At 33.2% G+C, this 14587-nt stretch overlaps 1 protein-coding gene across 2 annotated transcripts in view; it reads right to left on the bottom strand.

Annotated features, from left to right (window-relative positions):
* Positions 1-560: 560 nt before the first annotated feature.
* Ipmk (inositol polyphosphate multikinase) overlaps positions 561-14587 on the bottom strand; it is a 49027-nt gene continuing 35000 nt past the window's right edge. Inside the window, exons 4-6 of one of the 2 annotated variants that reach the window (XM_076834905.1) lie at positions 10556-10674; positions 5060-5141; positions 561-3252 (exon numbers count right to left, since the gene is read on the bottom strand). In XM_076834905.1, coding sequence (XP_076691020.1) covers positions 2630-3252; positions 5060-5141; positions 10556-10674 — 824 coding nt within the window. In that variant the 3' untranslated portion in view covers positions 561-2629. Of the gene's footprint in view, positions 3253-5059; positions 5142-10501; positions 10675-14587 lie in introns of both variants that reach the window. The other variant, XM_076834904.1, reaches the window with a different exon arrangement.

Here is a 14587-nt window from a genome sequence, read left to right on the forward strand (position 1 = left end):
TATACACATTTTCATAATTATTTCTTGAAAAACTATTTAGATAAAATATGTATCATTTATTGTGGATTTTAATTTACTTGAATCTATGCAACTTCCATCCATATTAAAATATCAATTAATGTAAATACTTTATTATAAAACTATTTTACAATTTAAATTTCATTTGAGAAATGTATTCACATCCACAATTTCTTAAAAGTCCTTTATATGAGTGCATTTCATAAGAAATACACTAACATTATTATTTATGTTTCCTAGGGGAGAAAAAATTAATAATCCTATTAATCCAAACCATATCATTAATTTGCGTATTTCTTAAACATTTACATGTTCAAACATGTTTGCTAAATAGTGATCATTTATCCCCACAGTGGCATACTTCCGCATAATCTTAAGACAGGACTAGATAATAGTCACATGTAGATTACAGAAACAGATACTTATTCTGTTACATACAAGCTTACTTATAAAGTAATAACATAAAATGGTCATTGGGTAACAGTGATAAAAAATGTAAACAAAAAGAATTAAATGTTAATCCCTTCCCTGAAAAACAAAGATAAAAGCACTTCTTGTTTTATTAAAACAAAACATGATCTATTTTATCAGAAAGGCAAGACACTGACTTTACAAAACTATTTCCAAATACAGATAAAGAAAATCTAGAACAGCTGATTCAGACTTTATTGAGCTAAAATGTGCAAATAATCTGATAATACTTAAATTTATTAAATTTAATGTACATAGGCTGACACAATCCCATATAAAAATCCTCTGAAGATTCAACATAGTGTTCATTTATATGAGCTTAACACTATCTAAGTAACAACAACAACAACAAAAGTCCATATTGAAGAAAAAAAAAGAGTAAAACTAAAAAAGTTTCTTATTAATTAAGACTTGAATTTCATTCCCACAAAAATGTATGGCCAATACCCACTTGAGAATACAGAAAACCACTACATCCCAAGGAAAAATATTTTACACTAATTCTAAATAAAAATAACAAAATGCAAAAAAGTTATGCCAGTTTAAAAGATCTGCTAAGTATAGTATTCATAGAAATTTATCTGGTGACTTTGTTTGGACTCAGATATTTGCAAAGTACCCTCAGTGAGAGCTGGGAAGCTAAGAAAAAAATTTCCTCCATACCACATAAAAATGGCACTTGGATTTAAAAGTTTAAATTGTGATTCTGAGGTAAAAAGAGGAGGAAAAGATCTTAAATCATAACTTCAAAATGTGTTCCAGGAATATGGTAAAACTGCTCAACTACTTAGATGTATTACTAGTGAATCAAAGTGCTTTGAAAGCATTAACATCAAATTATTTTCAAATTTAATTTTAAAGTCTTACAAGTTTTCAATGAAAAATACCTAGTTATTTTTTAAAAGCTGGTATGTGTGTAAAACAAAGGTAATATTTACAAATCTGTTTTTGTCTCTGCCCCCAATAAAATTAGTTTCTCTTTTGATATGATCTAAAGCTGTTACAAATAATAGTAAAACAGAAGCACAGATTTAGATATGTGCCAAACCCTATACAATGTACTAATTTACACACAGTATTTTTAAAAACACTTACATGATCAGATGCTGTTTTTCACTGCTTCACCAAATTCTGAGAAACACTATATTTAGCAACAAACGTTTATACCACTGCTTAACTAAGTGGGACCACAAATACATGAATTTTAAAAGCAAAACACTCTAAAATATTGTTTAGAGGAAAAATAAAATTTCAATCATTCAACTTTTTTGAAGCCTCTGTTTGAGAAAAAGTATTATATGTATACCTACATATCATGTAATGTCTTCTCACATTGTAGTAAATATAGATTCCATTTTTGCCACAAAAGAACTTGCAATAAAAGAATTTTAAAGAAAAAACTTTGTTTCTTGCAAATAATTTCTCTCTTCTGACCCTGGTAAAAATCATCAGTGCCTTTAATTTCAAGATATTTGTTGTTGTTGTTGTTGTTGTTGTTGTCCATTTCCGCTGTGTATTTCACAAAGTATAATATTTTGTATTACATAGATAAATGGAAATTAAATGGAAAACCTGCTTTTGGAATGAAACAATTCTAAATCATTTCACTAAGAAGCACCTTTTGATATGCTGGTCTGAACTTTTAATATAAAACCTAAATGGTACTTATTTCTGAAGTAGAATTTTCTCCAGTTTTAATAACTTCATACATAGCAATACTAAGGATATCAACCTGTGCTTTCTAGATTTTGAAGGTGTTCTAATTATGTCATAGGTTAGATATGGCTCATTTTCAAGGTTGGGTGGACAGATTTCATGATACATTGGCTACAGAAAGCTAAATAAACTCTTACTGAATAATGGTTTGCATTTTGCTTGAGCCAAATAGATGTTTAGGCCATGTACCACCACATTCCCTGCTTAACATTCCTGTTTCTTTATTCTTCATAGTTTTCTAATGAACAAATTAGTATTCCTGAGTAAGATTATAAAAAAGTTAACCTTTCTACCAAAAGTATAAAGACAAATAAAATGTTGACTCACAATACAAAGTTTTTACACAGCATTACAGGTGCAGAGATAATGACTGCTGCTCTTTATGATGATTTGTCCACCCCTTAAAAAGACTGCAGCAAAAGATTCAATTGTCTAAAATACTTCGAAGTACAGTAATTAAATGCTTTAGACCATAAACATATCCCTCATCTATTGTGTTGCTAGGAAACACATGAGCAAAATCTATCATTCGCACTTCTACTTCCGCAATCTCTTGGCAACCAGTGGGAAGATGGTAGAAAACTTTTTCCAGTTGGGAAAGTACATTTCCATTTAAATGTTCCTGTGACATGCTTTTCCACCCATTGTCTTGCTCCACATTTTCAACTTTCAATGAAGTCTGACTGTGATGTTTTTGTGAATACATTTTTCTGTGACGAGCGTACATCTTGGATAAGCTTTTGCCTACTGAAGCCTCTATTTTTCCATTTGCTGTGGAACTTAACACATGAAAGTTATTGTTGTACTCCAGTAACTCTGTGTCTGACAATTGTCCTTTGGACAAAAACTTTTCTGCCAAAGTTCTGTCATTTGATTTTGTAGTGGTTGGCTGAGATGAACCTTCATAAACAAATAGTAATGAACTTGCATAAAAGCTAAGCTGCTTCTGGCTTTCAAACCACTGCAGAATTTTCTCAATCTTCTGAATACTGGCAGCAATAGCATCTTTTCTTAGACAGAATCCATTATGAAAAAACTTGGAGACTCCTATAAAACAATACATTAGGATTAGAATCAATGTATAAAATAGTTATCATTTGGAAAGTGGATTCATAGTAGATAAAATTCTTCAGTATTTTCCCCACCATCCTTACAGTTACTTAGCTAAACTTGGAATTCTAGGAATTCCAGTTAGACATAGAAACCTTAGATCTCAATTTTTGGTGATGAACTCATATAAGAAAACATTTAAATGACACAAATGTAAAGTGAAATACTCCAGTCAAACAAAAGAAAAAAGAAAAATAAATTTATGACAGGTAGACTGGAAGTTTAGTTCTATGTTTTCTCTGAAGAAATGCCATTCCAAAATTTGCTACTGTGAGGGAATTTTATGGAAAAAAATACCTGTTTGTTAGAATCACATTTAAGAGTTAATCTAAATCCTAGAGTCAAATTATAACCATTTTTAATGATGTCAATGGCCTGTTACCAAATACCAAATCATAATTCTACTAATTTTTATTTTTCCTCAATACTGATTGATCTTTTCACAAGAGTTAAAACTTGCTTTTGGGACTAGCACTTCTCCAGGATGACTGTTAAGCAAAACAGAAACTTTTAAATGTTTTTAATAACCCGTGTCATTAGGCATCTCTTAAAACTATGTCTTAAAATTTTGTCATACTTGGGAATTTATGGGTATGTACAATTTTATTTCTGCTTTTAAATAACTTGTTCCTTCACCTTGGAACAATAACTGTTAAGACATATATTTAGATAGGACCAAACTGTATCCCAGAAAAATATTCTTTAAAAAGTCAATCTGAATATTATCTGTCTGTTGGTTAAGTATACCAAAGGAAACGTTAACTGTCAGGCTCACACTGTGGATGTTTATTTTCTATACATAACATAAAAATTTTCCACAAACTCGTGCTACACATAAACTGGTCCTTATCTTAGTAGAGCTAAGAATGAACGTTTCAGAGATATAGGATATCCTTATTTTTGTGATATTTTGACCACAAATATTTTAGAAGTATATATTGACACTATTTAAAAAGTTTTATAGCTCAACTACACACTGGAAGTTTCAAAAAAGCATTATACACAGCATATATCCTAAAAGTCTCTTACATAACAAGCAATTTTGATATATTATGTCTCATAGTCTTTACTTAAAAAATGATTTTAAAGATAACCTTTAGTTTCAGTATGAGCTAGATAGCTGATTCACAAAAGTTCAGTATTTTTTTAAAAAGCATAGGGCTAGTTTAAATCTATAGTGTCCCCTGCCTATGTGTAAAGGTTTGGTCTTACTGGGAGGTGGAAAAACCTTGAGGCGGGTCTAGTGGGAGGAAATTAGATCACTGAGACTGTGCCCTTGAAGGGCATATTGAGATCCTGGCCCCTTGTCCCCCTCTTCATGCTTCCTGGATGCCAGAAGGAGAACAGTTTTCTTCCACAGCATGCTCCTGCCAAGATGTACTGTGCCACCCTAAGTTCAAAGCAATAAGGTCAAATGATCATACACTGAAACTGTGAGCCAAAATACCCATTTTTCTCCTTTTAAAAAGTTGACTGTCCCAGGGATTTTTGTCACAGTAATGAAAAATTAACACACTTATTAGTAAGATATGAATGAAAATGTTAAAAAAGTGCCATCTGTGGTCCCATGATTTGGATGCATTAGGGACCAGGGGTTCTGATTAATCCAATTCTGTGAATCTGCTTCATTTAAAAAAATTATTATGAATTTTATTATTATTTTGAAGGAAAACTAAAACTGAAATGACTTCAGAATTAGTGTTAATGATACTATAAAAAATTTCTTTCTTTTTTAAATACTTACCATCTTTTATAGTTTCTTTTGTTAAGCTTCTTCCATAGTGCTGATTTTGTGTCTCATAGCTATCAGAATGAACATGATAAACCTATCAAAAAGAGGAAAGAAAAACAGTGTACACTAAAAAAAGAATACTCTTTGACCACATGAGGTTAACCCAGCAATATGAGTTAAACGTGAGTTAACAGGGGGCTGAGAATAAAGCTCAGCAAACTCAAGCACCTGGGTTCAATCCCCAGCACCACAAACAAAATTTTTAAAAAATATAAGGAAATGCAAACAAACCTTTATTTATCTAGGGAAGCAATACATCCTAGCAAAGCTAAATTACACAATGCCTTACTTATTTATCCTGTAAGTGTACACTAAAGGTAATGGAAACCCAATAAAGAGTTTTTAAACAAGAGAATGTTGTGATTAGACATATATTTTACAATGTTTAGAGAGCAAATTAGAAAAGAGCAAAACTGAATTTGAGAGACCAAAGTTCAGAGAGGGACAACAGTGAAAATGAGACTCAAGAGATGTTTGGGAATCAAGAGATGGCTCAGAGGGATGGCAGTGACTACCAGGTTTCTACTTTGTAAAACTGAATGTATGGCATGTCATTCACTAAATAGGGAATAAGAGAGATTTGGTGTTACTGTTATGATCATTTGGGAGAGGGATAAATGTGTCAGTCAGTATTGGGTTTGAGACGTTTAAGAAAATATCTGGTAGGCTGTTACACACACAAATTAGAAGATATAAGACAAAGTGGAGGTTGAAGATATGCACATTTGGGAGTTATCTGTGAAACCAAAACGGAACCAAAAACAACAGAAAGCACTGCACAAAAAAGAGACGGAGTATTAAAATGGAAACAAGAAATTACCACAACTTTTAAAGAATACACAGAAAGAAATGAGCTGGTAAAGGAGATTGCAAAGTGGTCTTAGACTGGAGGTGGGGTGTCACCAACACAAAGAAAAATGTCTCAAGGAGAACTTGGCCAATATTGAAGGCTGCTTTTCAAAGTAAAGTAAAATGAATAATGAAAAATGCTACTTAAATTTAGTGACATGGGGGTGTTATTAGGGACCTTAGTGAAGAGCAATCTGGTAGCATTATGGGCAGAAGCCAGATTATAATGAGCTAGATTCTGAGTGGGAAGTAAAGAAATTGAAGTAACTAGTTTGTTCTGAAAAGGAGACAAGTTAAATCTACAACGGGAGTGATTTTGATGTTCTGTTTTTTTAAAGAATTGAGTGATTTGAACATATTTAAACCAAAAACAGACAGTGGATAGGCAGAAGTTGAAGATATAAGAAGACAAGAGAAGATCAATAGTTTAATATCCTTTTTACTGTTTTTATTAGCATGTTATGGTTATGCATAACAGTGGGGGTTAACTGTGACATATTCTCACGTGTATATAACATAATTTGTTCTTTTTCATTCCCTAGTATTTCCCTTTTTCTTCCCCTCCTCTCTCCCCCAATCCCCTTCCCTTTACTTAATTGGTCTTCCCTCTATTTATTAACTTTTTAAAAACTTGGTATGTCATAATTACACATAAAAGCAGAATTCAATGTAATATATGCACACATTTATACAGGATAATTCAGTCAATTTCATTCTGCTGTTCCTACACTCTCCCACTCCCTGCAACCCCTTCTTCTACTCTACGGTTCTCACTTCTGTTTTCATGAGATCCCCTTTTTAAATTTCTTATTTCTCTCTAGCTTCCACATGAGATTTGACCCACAACCTTCTGTGTCTGGCTTATGACATTTGGCATGTCCAGTTTCATACATTTACCAGCAAATGACATAATTTTATTCTTCTTCATGGTGGAGTAGAACTCCAATTTATATACACACACCCACACACACACACACACACATATACATATACGTAAATATAAATACATATTGTGTATGTGTACACACACACACACACACACACATTATGCATCTGGCAATTGTGAACTGTGCTGCTATAAACACTGGAATATAAACAGTAATACAGTATGCTGATTTCAGCTCTGGGATAAATTCCAAAAAGTAGAATAACTGGGTATACGGTGGTTCCATTCCAGTCTTTTGAAGAACACCCATACTGATTTCCATAGTGGTGATACTAATCTGCAGTCACACAATGTTTAAGTGTTCCTTTTTCCTCATATCCTCACCAGCATTTATTTATATCCTTGATGTTTACCATTCTAAATGGTGAGATGAAATCTCAGTCTAGTTTTGATTATTTGCATTTTCCTGATTGTTGAGGATCTGGAACATTTTTTTCAAGTATTTCTTAGTCATTTTTATTTCTTCTTTTGAGAAATGTCTGTTTAGTTAATTTGCCTATTTATGACTGGGACATTTTACTGGTGCTGAGATTTTTAAGATCTTTAAATATTGAAAAAGGGCTGGGGATGTGGCTTAAGCGGTAGCACGCTTGCCTGGCATGCGTGCAGCCCGGGTTCTATCCTCAGCACCACATACAAAGATGTTGTGTCCGCCAAATACTAAAAAATAAATATTAAAATTCTCTCTCTCTCTCACTCTCTCTTTAAAAAAAAAAAGTATATTGAAAAAGTAGCTGGCAAAGATTTTCTCCCATGTGAAAAGGAAGGATCTCTTTTCACATATTTTTTTTTTTTTTTTGGTATTGGGGATTGAACCCAGGGGCACTTTACCCCACTGAGCTATATACAACCTGAGTCCTTTTTATTTTTTAAGACAGGGTCCCACCAAGTTGTTGAGGTTGGCCTCCAACTTGTGATCCTCTTGCCTCAGCCTCTCAAGTCACTGGGATCATAGGCATTTTTTGCTATACCCAGCTCTCTTTATACTTATTTCCTTTGCTATTCAGAAGCTTTTTAATTTGATCCACTCCACTTATGATTCTTGGTTTTATTACTCGAGCTTCAGAACTTTTACTAAGGAAGTCACTGCCTAAGCCTATATGTTGGAGTGTTGACCCTATGTTTTCTTCTATCAGTTGCAAAGCTTCTGTTGTAGTTCTAAGGGCTTTGATCCATTCTGAGTTGACTTTTGTGCAAGGAGATAGATAAGGGTCACCTTTCATTCTTCTGCATATGGATATCCAATTTTCTCAGCACCATTTGTTTAAAAAGGCTGTCTCTTTCCTCCAACATTGTTTTTTAGCTCCTTTGTCAAGGATGAGATGACTGTACCTGTGTGGGTTTGCTTGTGTCTTCTATTCTATTCCACTGATCTTCATATCTCTTTTTATGAAAACACCATGCTGTTTTTGTTATAACTCTATAGCATAATTTGAGGTCAGATATTGTGATACCTGCAACCTTATTCATAGTGCTCAGATTTGTTATGGCTATACTGGGTCTTTTATTAGTCCATATACATTTTAGGACTGTTTTCATTCTTGTCCATCTACAACTAAATAAATAAATAAAATTTATAAAAAATAGATATAAATATTATTAAAATATTAGCAATTAGTATTTTAAAACACATAAAGAAGACTGCATTTCATGATCAAATTGGTCATTCCCAGGATATGATTGATTCAACATACACAAATCAATAAATGTAACTCATCACATAAGTAGAATTAAAGACAAAAATCACATGGTCATCTTAATAGATTCTGAAGTCAAATTATCTCTACTTGCAAACTCTAGCACTCATTCATGTTAAAAACTCGAAGAAACTACGGACAGAAATATAAGGCTCTTGAAATAGTGGGAGAGAGTGAGACCTAGAGGATATAAAGAAGGGATGCCTTTAGACAAAAGCATTAAAAATTTTCCAATTCAACAGGAAGGAACACAAGGGAAACAGCAATTGTAGGTAAGGTATAAATATTTATTAGCAGGAAATTAAAGTAAATCCTATCTGATGGTTTTTATTTTTTCTAAAGTGAAAGACAAAAGTCATCCACTAAGTGAGAAAATGGGAGGGTAAGAAATTTGAAAAGAGTGGAGGTTTAAATAGCTGTCCAGTCAGATTGCTATGGGATATCTATTTCTTGTTTTAATATTATTCCATTACTTTTCTGTATACCCACAATTTATTGTTATCTAAAATGAAATAAATGTTTGGATGATTTTTCTTGTTTTGTTTACAATCATATCAAATTCAATTGCGCAGTTATTACTATCACACTAACAATTACCTATAATGTTTCCTATTAGCTCTCCTGTTTAAAATGCAAAAGACTTACATATTATCTTACATGATGATTTCATTATGTTTATATAAGTAAGCAATCATTTGGCATTATTCACAAATTTTATCTCCACACACCTAGAAGACATACCATTTGTTTAGAGAATTTTATTCCATATTATTTCCCAACTGCATGGTACTGTCTGCACAACAGCCTGAACAATTCTTTCTCATCCTCGTGCACTCTGTAATTCAACTCGTGACTTGGTTTTTCCCACCATCAGAAGTGGAATCTATTTCCCAACCCTATCAGCTGAACAACACTTGCAATTCCTGCTGGTGTGTGCCTCTTGGAATGTGGTACTGTGACATGAAAAAGCTTTTTAAGCTAGCCTTCTGACAGATGACATCACATGTAAAAGCCAGTCAATAATCAGTGCCAACTTGTAGACCAAGAGCAACGTCATTTTAAACCAGCAAGTCCCAGTTAAGTTATCTGACACCAGCAACCACATAAGGAGCTGTGGGTGAAACCAATGAAAGAACCGTCTCCCTAAGCACAACTCGAACTGCGAATCCAAAGGTCGAAAGAGAAAAGAAGTTTTGGCATTCTAATTATAGTAAGGAACCCATAGATAACAATAATGTACTGTATATTTTTTTAAAACTATAAAAAAGAATTGGGATATTTTCACCAAAGAAAAGGTAAATATTTGAGATGATAGATATGTTTACCCTGATATGAATATTAAACACATATCAAAACATTACATGGTATGCCATATATGTAAAACTATTTTGTATCAGTTAAAAATCAAAAATGAAAATGCCAGTCAACAGAACTGTTAGGAAATAAAACAACTATTTTAAACCACAAAGGTTGAAGCAACCTATATTTTAATTTATTTTCCATTTTAAAAATACAGTAAAATTACTGAATATATAAATAGCACAATTCTCCAGGAAATCACACAAAACATCACATTTACTTTTAATGTTTATTTTGTAACTTAACTTAAAGCTTCTTTAAAACAAAATTACCAAAGTTACAATGTTGAGGTTCAGTTATCTATTTATTTAATCACCTACTATGTACCAGAACCAGAGACACTAACCATATATCAGTGAACAAGAGATAAAAATCCCTACCTTCAATTCCTAAGGTATATAATTCATACATTGGGGAGTTATAGATAATCTAATTTCAAAACATTATCTTCTGATATATTAGTATTATAATGATATTCATAATTTTTCAAGGGAAAAACATAGAAAGAAAAATGTATATAGTTATGCCAATAATAACTCTTACCCTCATGCCAAGCACCAAGAACCCAATCTCTTCCATTAATGGGTACTTGCTGACCTGTTGCTGAATCTTCTCAGATGAGGCAAAAGGATCATAGCTTTTTCGCCCGATCTTTACATCCATTATACAGGGCTTATTAAATTTATGGGTCACATCTTCCAGTTTTAGGTATAAATCTGTTATTAAAGAAAAACCTTAATTAGAAATAGACAAACAAATTACTACTCAAGTAACTGTCAAGAGAAAAACAAAATGAGAAGTTCAGGGGCTGGGGTTGTGGCTCAGCAGTAGAGTGCTCGCCTTGCACATGCGAGGTCCTGGGTTCGACCCTCAGCACCACATAAAAATAAAATAAAGTTATTAAATATATATATACATATATAAACAAAGAAATAAGTTGAAATAAATTAAGAGTCCGTAATTATTACTCTTCTACCTAAAAAAAAGAATGACCAACAAATTTTTAACAAGTATGAATATCACTGACAAACTCTAGCAGGAGATGAATTTAATAAGTATTCAACTATAAGCAAAAGGTATAAAGTAGATAATAAGGTTTCCACTGGCATCAAAAAGGCAATAACGGGGACAGGGGTTGTGGTTTAGTGGTGGAGCGCACGTCTAGCATGTTTAATGCATTGGGTTCAATCCTAAGCACCACATAAAAATAAATAATGTTTAAAAAAAGGGGGGCAATATTATTATTTCAAGAGCTGTCCCAGAATACATTCATACCCCTTTTGAATACTATCTATGGTATCTATTATTGTTCAGCAAAAGATCTTAGTACTTTAACGATATTTATTTTCCATTTAAAATTAGTAATTCAAGGCAGGCATGGTGGCGCATGCCTATAATACAAATGATTCCAGCCTAGATGGGAGGATGGAAATTCAAAGCCACCTCCTAACAAGGCTCTAAGCAACTCAGCGAGGCCCTGTCTCAAAAAATAAAAAACAGTGGGGATGTGGCTTAGTGGTTAAGTGTCCCTGGGTTCAACCCCTGGTACCCCCCACAAAAAAACATCGAAATGATAGTCATTACAAATTTACATTTCAGTCTTACTAGTTTCAAAGAGAAAACAAATGTCTTGCTTTTTAGAATGCAGCATTCCCCAAAAGTTGGTCTGTAAATCACTTTGGCATTCTGCTTGCATGTTCCCACAGAAAACTTAAATGGAGATTCAAGAATAAAATTATAAAAGCCCCAGTTATTATACAAAGATGAGCTGCTTACAGTTGGAGTTTGGAAGGAAGGTCCAATAAGGAAAAAAGTATGCAAAGATAATTTTTTCCCTTTTCCTAGGTAAAATAATATCATGATTCATTTTCATTTATGAATGTACTAACAAGCATTTCTCCTGAAAACTTTTCAAGATAAGGGAAGATTATATCCTGCTATTTATCAACATAAATAAGGTCATACAAAGAGCAGATTTTCTCAGAATTAAATAAACAGGTACTAGAGGTAAGAGAAGACTTACCCTCTGATGTCCTTTTCTTTGTTCCTGTCTCACCAGGACTAGCAAAGTCATTAAATTACAACAATACACACACACACTATATACAACCTATATACATATACATACATATATATACATATACACACACACACATATATGTATATATCCCCCTCCAGCAGAACCAAAACTGAGATAACTTAGTTACGGCTTAAAAAATTTTAAGCCCCTCAGATTTAAGAGGCATACATCTGCCACGTGTGGTGGCACACACCTGTAATTCCAGAGACTCAGGAAACTGAGGCAGGAAGAACAGGAGTTCAATGTCAGTCTCAACATCACAGTGAGACCCTGTCTCAAAAAAAAAAAAAAAATCAATAAAAGGTCGGGGATGTTTAAATGGTAAAGTACCCCTGGGTTCAATCCTCAGTAACTCAAGGGGGGGAAAAAGAGGGAGAAAGATCTTCTTCCTCAAGAGAAAAATGTTCTCCCTTAGACAAAGGAATACGGGAGGAAGGTTATGACGATACCCAAGTTAGGCCCAATATGACAAAAGAGCAAATGTAACCCATGAGAGCAGCACCAACTGTATAAGAAGGAGCCCTTCACACTTCTAAAACATCTTCAACAGGATAAGAAAAAACAAAAGGTCTGGACACAAACATAACAAGTGTAGGCAGTAAACATGGGACAAGTGGGAATGTCCTGATAAAGGAGCTGGAACACAGTCAAGTTTCTATACTTTAAAAGACAACCTAGTGATGTAGGAGAAGATATGCAGTGTCCTTCAGTCTTTCCTACCATCTCCAATCAAGCAAAGAGAGGAAACGGATCCATCTTCTCTTTTATATATATAGCTATATAAGAACTTCAGTACCATGGCTTGTATTCCAAATATCAAAAAAGACTAAAGATTCTGTTATGGTAGATCCTTAACATTCAAATTATCATCATTGATTTGGAGACAAAAGAACCCAAAAATCTTACTAAGACAAGGCTGTCCATGGGAGTAGAAATGCAGCAGGAAAACCCCTCTTTTTTTATTGGTCCTTTTTAGTTATAATAACAGTAGAATTCATCTTGATATAATTATATAAGCATGGAATATCTTATTCTACTTAGGACCCCATTCTTGCAGATGTACATGATGGTGAGACTCACTGTGGTATATTCCTATATGTGATAGGAAAGTTATATCAGTTTCATTCCACTGTCTTTCCTTTTCCTATTCTCCCTCCCTTCCCCTCATTACCCTTTGTCTTATCTACTGAACTTTTTTCTATTCCCACACCCCCCATACATTGTAGGTTAGCTTCTATATACCACCTAAAACACTCAACCTTTGTTTTGGGGTTTTGTTTTTTTTTTTTTTTTTTTTTTTTGGATTGGCTTATGTCACTTAGCACAATAGTCTCCATATCCATCCACTTACTGGTAAATGTCATAAAGCCAGTCTTCTTAATGGCTGAGTAATACTCCATTGTGTATATGTACCACATTTTCTTTATTCATTCATCTGTCGTTTGTTTATGATAACATAGAACTGAGAGAAGCTGGGATAGAGACTTTGCAAGTCTGAATATAAAAATCCCTACTTTTTCTCTCTTTTTGGAAAGGAGGAAAGTATAAATATAAACTACTTATAGTATAAATATAATACTTTGCTAAATTATGAATGTTTGCCCTTTCCAATCCTACTTCCCAGTGGGAGTTTGGACTTGGCCCTCCTTTCTCACTCTATGAGAGTCATTTCTTCTGTAAATAGAGATGAGTGTTACAGATTTTATTTGATTTTTATTTTCACTGGCTCAAATCACTTTCAGATTCTTGATGTAACTTTATGATTGAAATGATCAAATAATTGCTACATTAATTATTACTAGCTTTCAGAAATAAAACCTAAAGTTAAGGCCTACTGAAGGTTGATTTGGTGTTTTTAGTTCTCTGAATTCAATTTTCTCTAAATAAAAATAAGAACTTGAGATTCTCATATCATTTTTTTCTAAATTATTAAAAGTAAACACCAAAAGCTGCTTTAAAGATACAGAGTTCTTAGGAAAGAAATGTTGTTATGAATTCCAAGTAAGCTTCTGAAGAAGGTAAGCAGGAAAAAAATTGGGACATGATCTGAACACTGAGATTGTTACTGTTTTTTTATAATCTGTCATCTGTATATAAATCTGAGTATTAATTCACTCTGAAAAATGCTACTAGTAAATTCTTTCCACAGAACACAGCTTAATTCAAAGTAGGTCAATCTGGAGATTCAGTTACTTATATGATCAAAGGCATTTTCTACAGACAGCTTCATAAGGTAATGCTACAGACTGGATAACAAAGGGCACTTTTTCAGCTAGGCCCCTCTGGGGGTAGAATGGAGCAGTACTTTTCCATTTGTAGGTCACTACCCATTATTTCAACTTAATAGATGAAAGAATGAGAAAATATGAGACTGTCTTATATAACCTAAGACTAAATATTGTTATGGGGTTGGTTTCAATCTTAGAAACACTGAGCTGTGATGTAAAAATATATTTATTACTTGTCACAGGCAAAGAATTTTTACAACAGTCAATTTGACTAAATAGAATGTCACTGGGTATTACAGTGACAGCTCAAGAGCTATCCAC

The sequence above is a fragment of the Callospermophilus lateralis genome, chromosome 15 (genome assembly GCF_048772815.1).
Source record: "Callospermophilus lateralis isolate mCalLat2 chromosome 15, mCalLat2.hap1, whole genome shotgun sequence".
NCBI classification, from domain to species: domain Eukaryota; kingdom Metazoa; phylum Chordata; class Mammalia; order Rodentia; family Sciuridae; genus Callospermophilus; species Callospermophilus lateralis.